The 20,871-nt window shown below is 35.3% G+C and overlaps 3 protein-coding genes across 7 annotated transcripts; 2 read left to right on the forward strand and 1 right to left on the reverse strand.

Annotated features, from left to right (window-relative positions):
• Window positions 1-3,460, forward strand: LOC107430024 (uncharacterized). 2 transcript variants are annotated; one of them, XM_016040805.4, is made up of 10 exons: window positions 1-152; window positions 278-389; window positions 521-651; window positions 751-817; window positions 1,552-1,604; window positions 2,342-2,396; window positions 2,483-2,557; window positions 2,696-2,813; window positions 2,943-2,989; window positions 3,079-3,460. In XM_016040805.4, exons 2-10 carry the CDS (start codon window positions 279-281, stop codon window positions 3,187-3,189), a joined length of 768 nt encoding a protein of 255 aa, XP_015896291.2. In that variant the 5' UTR covers window positions 1-152; window position 278; the 3' UTR covers window positions 3,190-3,460. The 2 variants fall into 2 exon arrangements, with proteins under 2 accessions (XP_015896291.2, XP_060674273.1); XM_060818290.1 differs by having other exon boundaries at window positions 33-147; window positions 275-389.
• Window positions 3,461-4,548: 1,088 nt separating this feature from the next.
• Window positions 4,549-13,847, forward strand: LOC107430030 (probable transcriptional regulator SLK2). Of its 3 annotated transcripts, none has more exons than XM_025078726.3 (11): window positions 4,549-4,707; window positions 5,899-6,760; window positions 6,857-6,988; window positions 7,238-7,286; window positions 7,382-7,402; window positions 11,152-11,345; window positions 11,452-11,520; window positions 11,665-11,765; window positions 12,323-12,416; window positions 12,508-12,577; window positions 12,952-13,847. In XM_025078726.3, exons 2-11 carry the CDS (start codon window positions 5,954-5,956, stop codon window positions 13,443-13,445), a joined length of 2,031 nt encoding a protein of 676 aa, XP_024934494.2. In that variant the 5' UTR covers window positions 4,549-4,707; window positions 5,899-5,953; the 3' UTR covers window positions 13,446-13,847. The 3 variants fall into 3 exon arrangements, with proteins under 3 accessions (XP_024934494.2, XP_060674274.1, XP_060674275.1); XM_060818291.1 differs by having other exon boundaries at window positions 4,562-5,007; XM_060818292.1 differs by lacking the exon at window positions 4,549-4,707 and having other exon boundaries at window positions 5,284-6,760.
• Window positions 13,848-15,834: 1,987 nt separating this feature from the next.
• On the reverse strand, window positions 15,835-18,975 carry LOC107430023 (F-box protein PP2-A12). Of its 2 annotated transcripts, none has more exons than XM_016040803.4 (3): window positions 18,289-18,975; window positions 17,474-17,592; window positions 15,835-16,462 (listed from the first exon to the last, which is right to left on the reverse strand). In XM_016040803.4, the coding sequence occupies exons 1-3, from the start codon at window positions 18,607-18,609 to the stop codon at window positions 16,141-16,143; spliced, it is 762 nt and encodes a 253-aa protein (XP_015896289.1). In that variant the 5' UTR covers window positions 18,610-18,975; the 3' UTR covers window positions 15,835-16,140. The 2 variants fall into 2 exon arrangements, with proteins under 2 accessions (XP_015896289.1, XP_015896288.1); XM_016040802.4 differs by having other exon boundaries at window positions 15,835-16,561; window positions 18,289-18,970.
• Between the last annotated feature and the right edge of the window lie 1,896 nt (window positions 18,976-20,871).

Here is a 20,871-nt window from a genome sequence, read left to right on the forward strand (position 1 = left end):
AACAAATTACCCACCGTCTGATTTTCCCACACTGATTTTTAAAGTTAAAAACTCGACCTAAACCAGCGAGCCCACCGCTACCATATTGTTGCCGACGACGACAGCCGCTGCCACTGTGTCTTCTCTTTCTCTCTCTCTCTCTCTCTCTCCAGGTTTCTCTTTCTTTCTAATCAGGGTTTTTTACCTCCTTAAATTCTTAGTTCAACGATTCTTAGATTTTTTTTTTTTTTTGGGGTACTCGCACTTTCTCTACCCATATTTGTTTTTTTCATATCAGAATGAGGAAATCCAACGAAATCATGAAGTCAAACAAAACCAAGTTCCAAGATAGTGAAGAAGAAGAAGAAGAAGAAGAAGAAGAACATGAATCTTCCTCTTCTTCAGAAGAAGTGGGTAATCGAGGTTTTTTTATTTTTTTTTAATTTATGATATCATATTTCAATAACAAATTTGATTAAAAAAAAAATTCGAACAAAGATGGATTTTTTTTTTTAATTTTAATTTTAATTTATGATGGTAGGAGGAGGAGATAGAGAGGGAACTAGCGGATGTGACATTCGGGGATTTGCAGAAGGCACGCTCTGATGGGTCGTATTCAGTGTACCAGAAGCACAATGAAGTGAAGAAAAGTGGAAGGGCCAATAAAAACAGGTAAATTTGAGTAAAAAAAACATTTGGTTTGTTGTATTGGGTTTGGTTTTATAATGTAGTTAAAAAAAAAGTTTCTGATTTTTATGTGATTTTGTGAAGGCCACTGGAAGCTAGTTCTAAGAAGCCCGTTGGTAGATTTAGAGAGGTTATCCAAGCTCCAAAAAAGGTGATTGTGATCGATATTTATGTTAATTATTATTAAACTTATTGAAATCAATTGGGAGGTTGTTCTTTATAACTAATTGTTTTGTTAATAACAAGTCATAGGGTTCGTAATTGAAGCACTGAAGTCGGTTTGGCCTTATTATTAATTTTTTTTGACAAGTTAGATGGCCTTTTGACTTGTGGGGTTTGTTTATTTATTGAGGATTGAAACCATTTTGGTTCTTATCCTTCTCATGATACGGTAGGTTCCATGTTTTTTATTTTATGAAACTAAGCAATGGTGAAAATTTTGTGAATTGTGATAGCTAAGTGCAGCTTCTTTTATGAGTTTCAGTTTTTATTTATTTTTATCTGTAGAACATTAAGGTATCAAATACAGTTTTATACGATTTTTTCTTTTGGGACAAATTGTTGTTTTAGATTTAGTCACATGATACAAAGACTAGACTTTCTAAATTTATGTTTATTCTTGTCGCTCAATTTGCAAGGAAAAAATCTAAAATTCGTTAAATTTTTCCTTCAAAATGGTGAAAAATCTCTGTTATTTTGGTGGGATTGTTGAAATTTTGTAGTTGTGAAATCTAAGAATGAGAAGACATCAATTAACAAACAACTATTAGTTAATTATTTCCTCAATTTTCTTATCGGTATGATGTGAAACTTGTTAAATTTATGTTTATCAGCACGTAAGCATAAAGCCTTTTGACGGTTCATGTCATTTTACTGCTTGTTTAGGTGGTCTGTGACCCACGATTTGAATCATTGTGTGGTACACTTGATGTTGACGGGTAAGCATCTCTCTCTCTCTCTCTCTCTTCTGTTTCTCCTGTATGCATTTATGTGAGTATGGGGCTTGCTTAAAGGCTGTTGCTTGCTTAAGGGGTAATAGTGTTTTCTTATTAGTAGCCTTACTAATGGGGCGCTTTACACTGTAAGCCTTGTTAGCTTCCAGTCATTAGTTGCTTTCTTCCTCCGTTCGTCTATCTGTCTGTTCCTCTCTGACTTTTGAATACCACATAATTGAAGCAATTTAGAAATCTGAGAGTTAATTTACCTTGCATATTGATGGTAATGTGGAAACGACCATTGACTATACAGTAGTCCTGGAATATTATGTAATATGGAGGTTTTTGATGCATGCTTCAAATTTAGTATCTGTATCACTAGGATGAAAAAACATGAAGAATCGTTTCCTGGGATATTGGCATTTCAATTATTTAAAAGGGAAAATAACCACCAATCTTTGTGGTATTATTTAAAGGGGCACTAAGTTATTGTTTGACTTCTCACGTTGACGACTTATTCCTAATGATTATTCTCAAGAACACTTCATATCTGTAATTTTATTTGGTAACTGTTCTGACTTGCCAACGGCCTGGCAATACTTCTTTTATTTTCTTTCAATGCTTATTTTTTGTTCTATAAATCACATAGTGGTACTCCACCTTATGCAAATTGATTGAATTTTCTTTTAAAGCTTATATGTTTTTTTGTTGTAAGTAATACTATTAAGATGATCTCACAGGTTTAGGAAGAGATATAGTTTTCTGTACTCAGAGGAGCTTCCTGCTGAAAGAGAGGTAATTTTCTTAAATAAGTTATGGTTTCGTATATATGACTTGAGTGCTCATTTCCTGTTTGTGACTGTAACTTTTGGTTATTACAGGAATTACGCAAGCAATTAAAGAAAACCAATAACCCAGAAGTCACTAAAGAAATAAAAGATCGCTTATCTTGGATTGTAAGTGCTTGGCCTATTTATGTGTCATACCGATTCTGGTCATTTACCCAATATGTACTTCTCTAATTTTTGTTTATCTCTATGGAAATTTGGAGCAGTTTTTTAATGGACTCTTTCATTTTCATTGCACATTTGCAGGACAAACAGTTGAAGTACAAGTCAGTAAAGCATACTGATGCTAAAATTCTGGCTGAGCACAAGAAAAATGAGAAGGAAGCAGCAAAGCAAGGAAAACAACCCTTTTATCTTAAGAAATGTATCCCTTTCTCTCTATTCTTCTCTCTCTGTTGCTCTGTTTGTCTTAGCTTCTAGGAGATAATTTCTCATTCTTAGCTTTGCTTAATCATGTATATGATACAGTCTGACTCACCATTTGTGTTTGCAGCTGAGGTCCGAAAGAAAAGGCTGGTTGAAAAATATGAAGAACTTAAGGTATCAGTCTACTCACTTTCAGCCATGATATGGAAATATGCATTCGGTATGTTGTGGCATACTAATTATAACACTTTCATATAATCCAGGCATCTGGCAAACTTGAAGCTTACATTGAAAAAAGGAGGCGGAAGAATGCTGCCAAGGACCATAGATACATGCCATATCGCAGGCCTGATAATGCTGAGCAGCAAAGATGATTAGATTGTTCTTTAAAAATAGTATGAATTTGTGTTTATCTTCATAGTTATGTTGAAGAAGTTTATGCATTGAGATGGGGTTTGAATAGTGCATGAGATGCTTCACTTCTGGAATCTGCAGCAGTCGCAATCTTACTGAGCAAGGAACAATGGGAGGAGAAAACAAGAAACCCATTTTTGCAACCATGTTGACCTATTTTTCCGCTTCATGATTACCATACAATTGTAATTTATTAAATTTTAGTGAAGGTTTTGATTGTTTTTAAGTTTACTGATCTATCTTTTTATGTTCTCAGGCACAAAAAAAGACCAATACATCTTGTGAATGGCATTAAGTAGACCAAAATAACCACCATGTTTATGTTTTTGTACGCTTAGTGGATAAATACCAGATGCTGGTATTATAATTCCTTCAGTTCTTATTTTCTTTGGTTATAAAATTCAACATTCTGTTAATCATCACATCATAACCCATCTCTTCATAAGCTAGAGACCTTGACCTTGACCGTGTGGAAACATTTGTCTAATGGCTCTAAATTTAAAACCCAAATAAGGGCAGCAATAGATCTAAAGCAAGCTGAAATTTATACCATTTTTCATTGAAAATAAATATTAAAATCAATTATTTTACAGCTATGGAAGTGTATCTGATAAGAGAATTGATATTGCAGATCATCGTGGGCGAATAAAGAAAGGATATGGTTATTTTTATTGGGTCTTTTTCTGTGGATCTGCTTTGAATGATTGGGAATAAAAATCTTATGACTTTTTTTTTTTTGGATAAAGAAAAAATCTTATGACTTAGTGTATGTCAAACTACATAAATTGTTATATTATTCATTGAAGTTCCTTAATTAGCTTGTTTTTAACCCCAAAAGTACTATATTTTCAATGTCTGATCTTGTTAATCTTATGAAAATGATTCAGAAACATGGCAATAGTAGTAGAAGGTGCTTGTAGAACCACATTTTACAATGTTCCTAAATACAATCTTTTTTTTTGTTATTAAATTTTTCTTCTCACTATTTAATAACAAAAATCCAAACCATTCTGTCAAAAACTCATCCTCCATGCCAAAATCATCATCACTGACACTCCAAAAGCAAAGAAACAATAAAAGAGGCAGACAGAGAACAGATTGACCAAGGGCAATATTGCAATTACAAGAAAAATAGGAGGGCAAGAAGAGAAAAGAACAGAAGGGGACAAGAAAGTTTATATTGCCACCGTGCAATCTCCACAGAGTACGTGGCTGATAGAGGTATGACGCGTGTCCTGCAATTGGTAACCTGTACAGCCGGTCACCCCCTTCCCCTACTGCTCACTCACTCACTCGGTGCCTCTTCCCGCTCACAATATAACTCCAACCTTACTCTGCCTCAAGTCCATGGCGGTTCTGCTTACACTTTGCTTAAACTCTTCCTATTCTTCATATGTCTTTTTCCATGCTTTTAACACTTTAACGGGCAGCCCATTATACCATTTTCCTTTTTCTCTTTGTTGCTTTCTTTTTTTCGGGTATGAAATTTGACTTCTTTCTTTACTTTCTTTGTTGCACCTGCTTTGTGTAACAAATCAAACCCATAATTTTTTTCTTTTCTTTGTCTGGACTTTAACTGCTTTAGTAAGAAAGAAGGGTGTTTAATTTCCGAGAAAATGCCTGTGAGAAAAAAGTAAACATTAAAAAGGTTTTGATACTTTCCTCCTTTGGAATCAGAAAAAAAAAAAAAAAAAAACTATGACCTGGGTTAAAGATAGGATAACCATGGGCATTGAAATAGCTCTCGTTTGAAACCGTGTCGAAATATGTGTAAAAGGGTTGGTTTTATTTGGAAATAATGTTGGACATAATGATTTCTGTTTTTGCTTTGAGCAGTTTCTTTTTTTTTTATTGTTTTGGTATTATTTTTTTTTTAATTATTTTCTTTGAGCTAAATCATGGGTGTCAAAAATTGTTTTTCACCCCTTTGTTTATTCAGTTCAACGGGGCAATGAGGTGTCTCTATCAACTGTAAAGTTTAGCTCTTTGAGAATAAAATGTCTAATAGTTAAGTTTTGCAAATAAGTGATGATTTTTTTGATGATGTTGAGATTAGTTATCGAGGTGATGAACATCTGAATTGAGGCCACAAAAGCAAAATTTTTACAATAAGTTTATATATATTTTTATATATATATATATATATTCTTGTTTGGTAACCATGCGTTTGAACCTTGTTTATGCTTTTATTTGGTAATAGAGCTTGAGATCTATGAAATTCCTTGTTTTTTTTTTTTTTTTTTTTTTTGGGTGACTATCCAGTATTAAGCAATACTGGGTGCTGGCTAACTATTGCCTTTAGCTTCATATTGAGTCTTTGAGACTCTGGTTTTATATGCATTCCTGTCGTGCCATTGTTTTCATTTCTTCATTTGGTATAGTAGATGGTTTTCTGAAGAGATTGTTTTCATTTCTTCTTTTGATATAATAGATGGTTTTCTGAAGAGATATCGTGTAATTTTAATTTTACTTTTATTCTTGAGGCAAGTATCCATCACAAGCAGTTTAAGATAATTCCTGATTTTTTTTTTCCCTTTTTTTTACCAATATTAACAAAGGGTCTATAAAAATATAAGAAAATTTAACTTATGCTTGAAGTATCAAAATTACTGGTTCCATTTGAGCTCTATTACCCTTCAATCCACTATTCATTTTGGTTTCTCTTGTAGGATATCTTTGTCTACATTCATATATGATTCCAATTTGGCGTTGAAGGAATAAGGAATGTCTCTGGAGGCCTTCTTAGATTCCAGCCATGAATTGGCAGCTCATTCTATGGCACCAAGTGGAGGCTTTGTTCAGTCCTCAAGCTCTGATAACTTGCTTCAGAAGCGTGGACAATTCCAAGCTGTTATAGCTTCTCTCTTAGATGCCTCTTCTGGAAACTTGTCAAGTTCAACACCCAGAACTGCAAGTTCTTCAGTCATGGATGCTAACTTTATATTTCCAAAGATTCCTTACTCTCACAGAAGTTCCAATACCACCATCGAATCCAACATTAATGTTCCTACTCTGTCTTCATCTTCACTCCTAAATGGTTCCTCCATAGCTCAGCACACCTTCAATGTACCCCAAAACAGGTCCGAGATGCTTAAAAACAAACAAGTAGAAGATGTTTTTTCTGTTATGACTTCTCAAGAATCACAGAAGCACTACAATTCACTTGTTATTGGGGTAAAACAAGAGCCCATTGATTCAACTCAGAGGCATAAGAAACCCAGATTAGACATTAAAGAAGAGGCTCTTCAGAACCAGTATAGCATTCAACAGCTTCTGCAGAGTCAGAACTCTATGCAGTTACAGAGATATACCCCTCAGCTCCAGGCATTGTTTCACAACCATATGTCCTGGAACCAGAACCACCCAAAGTTGCAGGGAGTTCACATGCAACCACAGCAACAACCAATGAAGAACCAACAGCAATATCTGGGGGTGAATAGTGCAACTAGTACTGCTTTGCAACCATCAGATGAAGGTGCATGTTCACGCCGGCTAATGCAGTACATATTTCATCTTAGACATCGACCACCTGTGAGCGTTATACTATTAGTACAGTAGTGATTAAATTTTGCATTGTCATATACTAACTTCATACTGGTCATGACTCAAACTTTGTTTGCTATTTAGGACAATGGTATGGCGTATTGGAGGGAATTTGTTGCGGAGTATTATGCTCCGTGTGCAAAGAGAAGGTGGTGCGTGTCTTTGTATGATAAAGCGGAACATCAAGACAACAGTTTCTTCTCCCATGCAGCCATGGTCTGTATTCAGCCTGCCAATATGTTTTGTTTTTCACTTTAAGATTATTTGTATCCCAGTAATTTTCTCTCATTCTAACAATTTTCTTTTTCTTGCGTTATATTTCTGTGACATATAGGCATTCACTTGTATACTCTTTGTTGTCCATGCCTTCATGTGAATTCTTTATTGTATATATACATTTTTCCTTTAATAATTCTTTCCTAAGTTGTGGGTTGAAATTGTTAACTTCTGTTTTTGTCTTTTCAGGATGGTTGGCAATGTGAAATATGCGGTTGTAGATCAGGGAAAGGGTTTGGTAAGAAAGCATTCATTCAGAGTTAGTGAAGCTTATTATCTGCATTGCATTTATTTATGGCAAGTAACTTTTACTGGTCCTTTCCTGCTTGGCAGAGGCTGTTTATGAAGTTCTGCCTAGTGTCACGGTCCTACATTTTATGCAGCGGAATAGACCGTGCGGCGCCAAGACTCTCCAGTCATGGCCAGCCTTTTCACTATCCGAGTTCATATATCGACCCATCTGATACCAATTGTATGCTCATGAGGTTCCCATAGTCGTCATGGCTCGTGTCGCTCAGCAAGCTAGCCCGATGGCCTTGCGCCCACTCGGTAGCTTGTTACTCAATCTTGTGCCAAGATCTAGCCAGCAACCCATCTCTTCACTCGGGCCTTGGTCCATGCACATCTCGAATAGCATCCGACCCTAGAGCATGCACACCAGCATCATGCCAACATGCCCTCAGGGTAGCAACACAAGGTTGGAAGCCCACATATGAATGTCACCCGATGGCACGGTGTCGCCCCGTCCGTGCCTATTTAGCTTCCGACCCTCTTGAGCGAGGCAGAACCCGAGCCCCCGCTCATTGGCACATTTGCCACAACCTTGTAACAAAGGCCTACGTGTGTTCTTGGCATAGCCGATAGAAAACGGCATAGCGAATGCTACACTTAGCCTCTGACACAGGAGTGACGCGCAATACCAGCTCATAGCGCCTACCGGTACTGTCCTCGGGACTCCCTGTCCCTCGGAGACATATGCCCACCTTCGTGGCACTATATGTCCGCCCCATGGCTTGCCGTCGCCCATGGGAAGCTCGCTTAGCCCAAGCTAGAAGCCGGAGCCGGGGGCCGTGGAGAGCCAACACGGACCACCCCCCTAAAGAGCTTATTGAGCCATTTCCTTTCTGGCACCCATAGATATCACTTTGTGCGAGGAATCATAATGGGGTTTTCTCTAGCAAACCTTCACATCTTGGCTTGCCATTCGATATGCACCATCCTAGTGACATTCTTAAGAACTTCCCACGGCCCGGGATCGAAGATCCCGACCTTCAAATATTTACGAAAATGCCACTAAGCCATTCTAAAGGTGCGGACCGTTACATCCTCCCCCACTTCATTACGTCGATGCCCTCATCGACGTGCCCGCTTGCTATCTTCAAGACTCCTGCACTCCGCGCAACACCTTTCATCCACATAAGCTCTTTAGGCTCAAACTCAAGATCCTGCATACGTCGTCCCTCTACCTCTGTAGAATCACCCTCTGTGATGACCTTCGCGCGCCCACTCTTGGACTTGGCCAAGGACCTATTGCATGCGTTCACCCAAACTCAAGCTTTCCTCAAAACATGCACCTCCTTGTGCATAAATTAGTGCTTCGCCCCGCACTTTCAGCTCCATATGCAGATGGTGTCCCTCTCGGACGAATTCTGCCTTTTGTATATCTCGCTGGCACCCAAGCCAGACTCGTGTCCCCCTTGGACAAATGTTCTCTTCACTTGTTGGCACCCAAGCCAACGCTTATTGTCCCTCTTGGACGAATAGCTTCCCGAGCTCCAAAGTAAGGCACTCTCTTGCCTTCAAGGTCCTCCCGTGGACCGAACTCTACCAAGTAATCCGATGGTAACATTGACCCTCTCATCGAGCACACCGTCTCCTCTCAGGTGGTGCCCCTACGTCAACTATCCCAACGGTACCCAAACTCGAGAGTTCTTCATGTGGTAGTTCTCCTCTCTCTTGAACTCCACTTCATGCTTTTTCGGCACTCTGTTGCCGTGACGAGCTAAGTTTCCCTTCTTAGCTCTTGTTCCCGCGCTCAAATTTCCATCTCCACGATGGTGAGGTGCTAGCAATTCTCAAGCTAGCTTTGCCTTCTCCAAAGGCAAATTTATGCACAACATCCCTTGAGTGTGCATCTCAAATTTCCATCTCCACGATGGTGATGTGCTAGCAATTCTCAAGCTAGCTTTGCCTTCTCCAAAGGCAAATTTATGCACAACATCCCTCGAGTGTGCATCTCAAATTTCCATCTCCACGATGGTGATGTGCTAGCAATTCTCAAGCTAGCTTTGCCTTCTCCAAAGGCAAATTTATGCACAACATCCCTCGAGTGTGCATTTATCCTTGTGGCTTCCAAAGCCAACCCTTGCGCAAGTGGCATCCTCTTCCCGACGAGTTACCACATCTTGAATGGAGGTCCTCTCTTCTGCGACCTCCTTATTTCGGCTGTTGACACCTAGTGTCATCTTGAACTAAGTCCTTTCCTTAGTTCTTTGCCTCAATCTTGCTCACTTTTGTATCTCGGCTCCTCCTCTGAGCCAGTTTTGCCCTCTGGCAAATTTACAGTGCTCCACGCATCCACTCGTCTTGACTTCTCATTCGCTTCGACAAGGTTGTATTTTCTCTTGGACAAACGTGGCCTCTGCCACCCAGCCGCACTGGCTTGCTCTTTCTTCCCCACTCTTTGTGGCTGTCAAGACTCTTCGTCAAAATGGATCTATTTTTGGTATTTTCTGTAATTCTTAAGACCAATACACCAAAAGAAACACATGGCTAACAAGCCCTCAATTATTCAAGAGAACTGCACTACTTACGGCTTGTACTCTCATTTAACGACGCATGAATTCCTTTCTGAGCACCAGTCACTTATTCCAAATGCTTGTCCCATTCATGAACTTCGCATTTGCCTCGCTGCTCGAGCATCCAGTTAAAGTGTATTTGTATCGCACACTGGTACTCGTTTGGTGAACATCCCCACATCATATTCAAGTTGGGCATGCCGCCACAACTAACCATGCTCCATGCAAGAATGCCCCCTTCACAGTAGCATCGGGGTTCTACGGATCCAAGCATCACCAACCAATACCATCCGTTCCTCGGTTCGCCTATTGCAGGACAAACCGGGCTCTGATACCACTTGTCACGGTCCTACATTTTATGCAGCGGAATAGACCGTGCGGCGCCAAGACTCTCCAGTCATGGCCAGCCTTTTCACTATCCGAGTTCATATATCGACCCATCTGATACCAATTGTATGCTCATGAGGTTCCCATAGTCGTCATGGCTCGTGTCGCTCAGCAAGCTAGCCCGATGGCCTTGCGCCCACTCGGTAGCTTGTTACTCAATCTTGTGCCAAGATCTAGCCAGCAACCCATCTCTTCACTCGGGCCTTGGTCCATGCACATCTCGAATAGCATCCGACCCTAGAGCATGCACACCAGCATCATGCCAACATGCCCTCAGGGTAGCAACACAAGGTTGGAAGCCCACATATGAATGTCACCCGATGGCACGGTGTCGCCCCGTCCGTGCCTATTTAGCTTCCGACCCTCTTGAGCGAGGCAGAACCCGAGCCCCCGCTCATTGGCACATTTGCCACAACCTTGTAACAAAGGCCTACGTGTGTTCTTGGCATAGCCGATAGAAAACGGCATAGCGAATGCTACACTTAGCCTCTGACACAGGAGTGACGCGCAATACCAGCTCATAGCGCCTACCGGTACTGTCCTCGGGACTCCCTGTCCCTCGGAGACATATGCCCACCTTCGTGGCACTATATGTCCGCCCCATGGCTTGCCGTCGCCCATGGGAAGCTCGCTTAGCCCAAGCTAGAAGCCGGAGCCGGGGGCCGTGGAGAGCCAACACGGACCACCCCCCTAAAGAGCTTATTGAGCCATTTCCTTTCTGGCACCCATAGATATCACTTTGTGCGAGGAATCATAATGGGGTTTTCTCTAGCAAACCTTCACATCTTGGCTTGCCATTCGATATGCACCATCCTAGTGACATTCTTAAGAACTTCCCACGGCCCGGGATCGAAGATCCCGACCTTCAAATATTTACGAAAATGCCACTAAGCCATTCTAAAGGTGCGGACCGTTACACTAGGCTCAGTAAATTGACATTTGAGACTGGTGTGATCGATGAACTCTTGTTTCTTGATTGCCCTCGTGGGTATAGATTCCCTTCAGGATTAATGATGCTGGAATATGGAAAGGCAGTTCAAGAGAGTGTTTATGAGCAACTTCGTGTTGTTCATGAGGGTCAACTTCGCGTAGTTTTCAATCAGGATTTCAAGGTGAATGCGATTTCAATCAGTATTTTAACACCTTGTCCAGCATAATTACTGAAAATGTATCATAAATATGGTGATTTTATGCTCATTTTTAACATATGCTTTTCAGATATTGTCCTGGGAATTTTGTGCACGCTGTCATGAAGTATACCATCCTCGTAGCTTGGTTGAATCACAGGTACCTGTTGTTTCTGGTTACAAATTCCATGTAGTTTAAATTTGCTGTTTAGATTCTTCATAAATTTAATAACTTTAGATTTGCTATTCTCAGCAGACGCAACATTAATGTAATATAAGTTCTTGAAACATGTCATGATTCTAGGTTAATCAGTTTGTTAATGCTGCCCAAAAATACGAAAGCTCCATTGATAATAGTGGGTCTGGTGAGGTTTCACCACAGGATTTACGAGCAAATCGCAATCTGTAAGAACTTTGTGTTTTTCTTTTCAGTTGATGTTTTCCATGATTATGATTTTTAATGGATTGTCCAAACTAGTACATGAATGGTGTAATTGTACTTGGTTTCCAGCTAAAGTGATTTTGTACTCCTCTGTTATGCCTTTTATTTAAGGGATTTTTCAGACTTCATCCAAATTGGTTGATAAGATTTAGAATGGACATCTTTTGTGATAATGCTTAGTGTGTCTTTCAGCCGTTGAGAAACACTCAAATGGAAAAAGAAACAAGTAGAAGATAGTACATTTGTATCAGTGTTGAAAAAGATCAGAGATAAAAGAGTTTTAGTCCCAGAATAACATGACTGAGTTCATCATCATTATTAAGATTTGCTACGTCATAAAGATTAAAGGATTTCCAAACCTTAGATAAAAGTAAAATGTAGATGAATTTCATTGGTTATTGAGATTGGAATACCCAGAGAATGAAACACCACGTAGATGAGAAATCACATATAAATATACTATACTCATTTATAATATATAATTTTACATTCATGTTCTTCATTTTTGTACTAACTGTAGGGTCCAGGAAGCTGGTTTTTGGCTTGCAAAAGCTTTGGATTTGCAGTTGGTTGATGATTTTGGATTTTCAAAGAGATACACTCGTTCCTTGCAGGTGCATTTAGACAAATTGTATTTGTTTTCCTTGCAAACTAATGTTTCATTTTCTACATGTTCTTAACATTTGAAATGTTATTATTTAACAGGTGGCTGATATTGCCAACACTATGACAGATTTAATGACTTTCTGCAAGGATAATCACACTGGTCCAATCGGTAAGTAACTACATTTTTTGTTGAAGCTGTTCTGGTTCTTTTTTCTTTTTCGATAAGAAGGTTTAGGATTTCCTTTAATGTTACTCTTTCTTCTCTGATAAAGGATAAATTGCTCCATAATTTAGCCCCCTAGGTACATTTTTTTTGTTTTGGTCTGATATTTACTAACAAGGCATATTACAAATTAGAATGCTTTTCGGGTGAACATTGATTTTGGTTATCCTGCAGTGTTATCATGTTTTTGTCTGCTCTTTTTTCTTTTTGATTTTTTTTTCCCCCCTATTGAAAAAAAAAAGGGGAAAACCTTACTGTTAGGCTAGCTTGTTTACTCATAGAATCACATTCCTCATAATTGATTACAATTTTGTTTATAGAGAGCTTCAAAAATTACACAACCAAGCTTCAGGCAGCAGGGGAATCAGGAGAAAATAAGCAGCTAGAAAGAGCTCAAGATCTGCCACTGAATGAGATGGCTACATCTCATGGTGTTGGTGCTAACGCAAATGATATCTCAAACACGTCCAATCCACTTGCAACTGGTTTAGAACAGGCGGCTTCTGCACTGCCTGGTTACTTCCACAAATTGATGACACAAAACATAGTGACCTCCATCCCGAGCCCAGCGAAACAGGAAACTCATACGCCTAACCAAGAACCATCTTCTAAATCATTTCATGGACCCAAAACCACATATTCAAAAATGGCTAAAAACTTGCTGGTCAATGGCTTGTCAAGTTCTTTGGAATGCAGTGGTCAGATTACACAGAACTGCATGATCCACAAAATACTGCAGGAGATGAAGAACATGAGAGCAATAAATGAGGATGAGGTGGAAGTTCCGATCATAGCCCGGGGGAATAGATGTTAATAGCAAAGAAGCTGCAATTGCCCCTGCAAACTTTTTGGGAAGAATTACATGGTAGGCTAACAACCTGAGGGCTAGCTTTAGCTTTTGGCATGAACTAGTGCAAGTCCCTACTTTATAAATGCAGAATCAGATTTGTCTGAAATCCTCTCATCTACTTTTGAATTTAAGCAGTGGTCATCAAGAAAGGTAGTAGAATTTTTGCTTATGACATAAACAATTAAAAAAAAAAAAAAAAGCCATGAATAGCCCTTCAGTTTGCATTTTTGGGTTAGGCCAGTTTGTGCAGTGGTAGGTGCATATACATGTTATAAAAGGGTCTTTTTGCCAATATGAAGGTTTATAGCATTATTATATACAACAATGTTAATTTTATTTTTGTTCAATTGAAAAAATCTTTATGCACTGGTAGTATTGTCATTTCAGATGTGGCTTTTCCTGGTTAAATGTAAGATATGTTAAAAAGATAAATAGTACAAGAAGATATGTTAAATATATGAATAGTATATAATACAGTAAACAGATGGGTCAGATTTATCTCAAAAACAAAAGGAAAGGAAAACGACAAATGAATACTGATATTGGATATGAATAGTATAATACAGTAAACAGATGAATCAGATTTATCTCAAAAACAAAAGGAAACGAAAACAACAAATGAATATTGATATTGGATGATGGAATTGCACATCCATGATTGATTATATTAATAGAGGAAAACAAAACAGGTAACAGCTAATTAAAAAGTATGTTAGTGCTTTTGGTAGGCTCGGGAAAGTTCACTTGACAAGGCTAGTGACACGCTATTCATCGGTAAAATAGAATATGATATTTAAGGACAGCTGTTGAACGCTCAAAAAGCCAGTTTCCAACCAGAAATTTTGCAAGTGGCAGGCAATGGCCGTTTTATCACCAATCTTAGCTAAAGTATCCAACTTGCTGCATAATTTTTATTTTTCAAATATATGGAATTAAACTTTAGCTTCCACATAGAAATGAACATATTCCACATAGAAATGAACATAACTTTTATAATATTAATCGACATTTTTAATATTTATCTATTATTTTAATAAATTTTTTTATTATAATATTCATATTAAATTCATTATAATTTGGTTTAAAAATTTATAATTTTTATGAAAACTTCTGAAATTTTTATGAAATTTCTATAAAAATTTTAAAAATATCTATGATTTTTCTATAAAAAAAATATTATCAAACAATTTTATAAATATTATTGATATTTAATAAAAAAATTTACTAAATTAACATTATTGATAATTTTTTTTATCTTTTAATTGTCTTTCAATAATTAAGTAAATGAAAATTAAAAAAATTACATTTCACAAAAAGATTCAAAATTACATGAGACAAATCTAATTTATTATATTTTTAGAAAAAATTAGTATCATAAGTTATAAGTCTATTATCAATTATTATATATATATAGATTTAGTAATGATAAATTTAATAGTTGAATAGATATTATAAATGGGATAAAAATTAGAACTTAGATAAAAATTAAAATGTGTAAAAAAATATATTCATATCCACGGAATATTAACAATTAAAGACAAAATTATTAAAGAGATATATTTTTTTAATGAATTACTTATTACATTTCACAATTTAAAAATAAGAATATGGAACATACCAATAATTTCCAACCATTTAAAATTGTTTATAGTATTAAAATGATATTTATAAAATATAATATAATTATTAATAATTGTTCTATATATCTTAATTAATAAATAATTTTATTAAACATATATTTTTGATATATTTGTTTATAATTAATAATATATTTATAACAATTAACTTATAATTCGATTGAATTAAGAACAATATAATATCCATTTAATATTTTTATAATTTTTATAGCTAATTTGATAATAAATTAATTAAATAAGTAACTAATAAAATTTTAATAAAAAGTTCTATTTTTTAAAATAAATTTTCATAAATTTTTATCATTTTTATCATTTTTATTAGTATTCAATAATTTTTTATATTTTTACTTTCATATTTTCAACAGGAGACTTTGAAATTCAAAACCTTGCCTTCCATGTAAAGTTATAAGTTTAGAACTTGTATTTAATATACCAATTCCCTACTTCACCCTTTGGTAAAAAACACAAAAGCAAATGACATGTAAAGTAAGACTCTTATCCATGATCATGTAAGCCTTATCTTATCCATGATCATGCAAGCCTTAATAAAGTGTCTAATAAGGCCGCCTATAAGTGATTGTAAGCTGTTCAATAAGAAAATTTTAAAATATATAAATTACCGAAAGGTGTATTGGACGAGCATTTGGAAATTGGAATTAGTGGCGGTCTCACATCTACAAGAACTAAAATATCATTTTTGATTCAGAAAATGGAAATGAAAAAAATGGAACTCCAGTTGAGACTCTTTAAACAACAAAATGATAGAAAAAGCCAATCATACTACAACTAGCAACTTGCATGATCAACCAAAATCCCACAGGACGCAAAAAAGCCCTTTAAATGGAGATGTACAAATCATGAAAACACTCACTATGTAGAACAAATGAAACAACATATTCACATTTCCTAGTTGCCTTGCTTTTTAATACATGGGGCTTCCAGATTGAACGTTTTTCTTCAGGCATCGCCTACTTTCTCTATAATACATGGAAACTGTCCTATCTTCAGAGGTCAAGTGCGATCTAAAAATGCTTTAACCTCTCTCTACATTCACTTGGGTATATAAGTACAGAGTCTAAACAGAGACCACCTTTTGTATGCGTGCAATCAATCTGAGTCATTGAGAACTTGATCTTTGTTGCTGCATTCGATTTGTCCACAACAAAGTCTCCAACATGGTAGATCTTCCATTTTCCAGGCTCGCCCAAAAAGCAATGGGATGTGGTATTCTGACCATCAGAAGTCCATAGCTGGAATCGAACTGGCTTTATGTCCCAACCGTGTATGTGCTCGAGGTTGCAGATTCGGCGACCAAACCTCTTGTAGGCTTTCCCCAACTGCAGCCTGAAAAATAGACTGTAAGTCCCTGGAGGTAATGGAAACTCGATTTCTCCATCAACTTCAAACCACCAAATTTGCTGGAGATATGCAACAGTGCGAAATCTATACGTGATGAAAGAGAGATCCAAATTAGTACGAGAAAAATTACATCTACACATATTATTCCACCGATGAGCCTCAATTTAAGCACAAAGAACCAGAAGGAAAACATGAAGCAACACTGCATATAGGATGCATAATCCACAGAAGGAAAAAAAACAACCACGTCTATTTCCGTTTCTTCTCATGAACATGGGGCCCTACTATTTAATTGCAGAAAACATATGCAGTCTATCCTGACAAAGGTTGGAACGGTCAACTGGATGCAGTGCGTCAAAGAAACAACCAGTATCTAGATCCTTTGGTGTTTTAAATTCATAGCATAATTGCATACTGATACTATAGGAATCACAAACATTATTGAAAAACAATTATCTATTTGATCCTTTTCAATAGATGTCGATGTCCATAAACATTAAATAAGATCATCTATATAAAAAGGAGAAACATATCTTTTCAATGTAAAGACAGCATGAAACCAGGAAAAACTTGTCATTTGTTCTTGTTGCCAATGCCAATTAGTTTTACATGACTAAATGACATTCACCATTATTTACAGTCTCAAGGATACTAAAGTTTCATAGGACACATTTTCTACCAAAATATGAAGAAGTAAGACGGAAAGGAAGCAACATGCAGGGCACTCTGGAAATACCCACAATTAGACAGTCATTAAGAAACCAAAACAATTGTAGAGCTACAATCTATCATGTCAAAAAAATCATGCACTTAGAAAATAAACAAAAGAGGATAACAAAAACATACTTCTGAAAATTTCAGCAAGGAAATTTGATGTGAAACTTGGACTTTCGTCAGCCATCTATTTTGTGAAAATACTGATACAAAATATTTCCATTTTAACGGAACTTGAATACGTGAAGAGGAAGAAAGAAAAAAAGTTTGACTGAATCTCACCTTGATTCTTCAGTTGGAATATAATTCCAATATCTTCGATCATCGATCCCTGTGATTGCTAATCCCTTTGAAGAAATTGACATACAAACACCACCTGTACTTTTATCCAGCCAGACTTTCTGCACTCAACCCAAAATTTCATATCCATCAAAAACAAAATCTAAAATAAAAAAATAGAACAAATAAATAAATAACGATAGGAATTGTTCGATCCATAAATCCCGTTTGGTCACCAAGAAACCCCAAAAAATGAAGAAACAGATATATTTTATGCTTACAAATCTTTTAATTAAATTAACTATTCAGCTCAGACTAGTAGTTGGGCTAATGGTCCAAATTAACGAAAATATCTATAACATTTATCAAGTTTGCTTCTTTCCACACGTTTTCTCTCTGAACCAAACAAAAAATATACGATTTTTGCAAAAACCGAAAATGACAACACACACCAAATCACAATTAGCTCAGATTAATGTATTCCTCCGCAAAAAGAAGTACATAAACCTGAAATCCAAATCCTTGAAATTTTTTAATAAAATTTCCGGTAAAAGAAACAGATTAAGTAGCTCCTTTTTTAGATTGAAAATAACAACAAAAAATAAAAAAGGGGGAGAGAGATAGAGAGGGGTAAAGAAAAAAAAGAGTAGAATATTTATTTATTTATTTTTTAGTCTTAAATTGCATTAGTTCCCGGAAAACTTAAAAAAACCCATCAAAAAAGAGTTTACATCAATCTTAAAATTTCAAGTTTCTACCATTTTCCACCCATTTCTAGGCCACCAAACAGAAAAAATGTAAATTTCGAAGCAACACACCTTGGTCCCCTTATCAAAAGTATTGGGCCGACAAAGCTTCGCAAAAATCTCTCTCTTACCCAAATTTCCCACAGAATCACCGAACACTTTCCGAACAATACCCTCATAATTCGATGGCAATTTCGATTCCCAAACGAAATCGGCCCAAGAAGCTCCACGAAAAGCCCGATTCAGCCTCGCCAATTTGCAAATCTCTTGCGGCTCCAAATATTCAAGAATCAAAGCCACACAACCCTCAGGCAAGTCACCAAGACCAGGTTTTGATTGCGAAGGAAGAGACCCATCTGGTTCTGAAGTGAGCAAAGAGAAACTGGAACCCATATGACCCAGAAAGAGAAAACCCAGAAAAAAAGAAAAAGGAGAAAGAAAAAAAAAAAAAACTAGAAAGTTCTAAAACCCTGATCCAAGATTTCCCAGAGAAAGAAGAAAAGAAAATGAGAAAGGCGGATATGGGTGTCAACCTGAGTTACTTTGTACATGGACGCGTAGTACGGGCTGTGAGTTTGTTTTGTTTGTTTGTTTCCCGGGAAAGAAAAGGAAGACAGCGGTGTTTGATTTGGACGGAAAACAGAGAAGCGATTGATAGGCAGCATTGGACCGTGATTTTATTTTTATATTGTTATTTTGTTATCTCAACAATAAAAATAATAATAAAATACTTTTCCGTATTAGTTGGCTTCACACTGTTATTTTGTGCATGGTTTTTGATTTTTCTTCATTGGCCTACTCTTTGACCCAAATATATATATTTATATATATATATATATTTTTTCCGTTTTCACTTAAAAGAAAGAAAAGTAATATTCTATTTACTTTTATGTCCAACCCTTTCACACTACCGGTGGTAACTACTATGGTTAAGAAAATGACTTGTTTTCCTTTCATTTCTGTTTATTTAGTTTATTGGATTTTTCTTAATTTAATCATATTTATCAAAATATTCATTAAATTTGTTTATTATAATTGATTTTTTATTTATTAGAAATATAAATCTCATATTATGTTGAATATTTAATAACTTGATAACTGCTAAAAAAATATTATTTACTTAATCAAAATTTTTGTATTAAATAATTATTTTAACCATATATTTAATATTTGACACGTCAATATGTTATATATTGATACATATATATATATATATATACAGAGTCAGTTTTTATTAAAATATTTTGATAGATTTTTCATCAAAATTTTTATTATTAATCCTTGAATTTTGAATTTTAAAATATATTTTTGAATTTATATAAATTTATTAAAATTTTAAAAGAACATACTAAAATTTAAATATATTTTTAAAGCCAAAACATTGAAGAAGTGATAAAGAAAATTTTCTTTAAAAATTCATTAGAATAATATATATATATATATATATATCTATATATATATATATATATTGTATTTGTATGGCCTAAGTTGGAGATCATGTTTTGATTAAACAAATGAGCAATTGTTTGTTTTTAAGTTGGTATAATAAAATATGAGTTTTTGTAAGTTCCACGCGTTCTAATTCCCAATGAGAATGGTGTATGCATGTGCAAGGAGAAGATTAATCAATTAATTAATTAAAAAAATAAAAATTATACATGATAAATTCTTACGGTTGAATTATCTTGAAGTCCTATTCAATATATATATATATATATATACATATATATGTACAGATATTTTGAAGTCATTAAAAAAAAAACATCTTGAAAATTCATAACAAATCTTTAAGATAGTTATTACACGTTTGCCATTCAAATTATGGAAAATTACAAAATATCCCCTTCAATTTTTATTTATGTTTGAATTTACATAAATCATTATTTTGATTATTTTTATAATATTATATATTTTTCCATATGATATTGCATAATGCCAAGTTTCCCTTTTTTTTTTTTTAAGACTTTAATGAAACAAAACGTTGATATTAAAAATATCATTTTGTTTTGATGTGAGTTTAATTATATATATATATATATATATATATATATATATATATATATCTTGAAGTCAAAAATAAAAAAGAAAATTTAAAACTTCATACCCAGCATTTCATATGGTTATTACACATTTGTCACTTAAATTAAGAAAAATTACAAAATATCCACTTCAATTTTTATTCATATTTTAATTTGTTTCATAAACTTTTAAATAATATGACAGACTATCGCCTAATGCCAAATTTGCCTCATTTTTTATTTTTTTACTATAATTTGAAAAAATTGATTGATCAATTTTCAAATTAATTATTTGAATTTACAATATATCTCTAAATTATAACTAAGTTTAGAAAAAAGTGGGCACAATCAAGTGGGAAACCGTAACGTAGAATTTACTGTTCCATGAATTTAGATTCCACGTTTCCAATATTATAATAATAATAAATAAATAAATAAATTAAACTATAGAAGGGTTCCTAAAAGACTACATTTTCTTTTTTACAAAACAATGTCTCTCTGCTTTGTGTTTTTTTGCATTTCTTGTTAGCATCGATCAGACACTATATCAAACAAATAAAAGACAACTATCACCGCCCAAAAAGAGTCCATAATTATTAAATTTACATAAAGCAAAAGCTTATACATTCTTTATTCA

Source organism: Ziziphus jujuba, chromosome 6 (assembly GCF_031755915.1).
Source record: "Ziziphus jujuba cultivar Dongzao chromosome 6, ASM3175591v1".
Taxonomy (NCBI): domain Eukaryota; kingdom Viridiplantae; phylum Streptophyta; class Magnoliopsida; order Rosales; family Rhamnaceae; genus Ziziphus; species Ziziphus jujuba.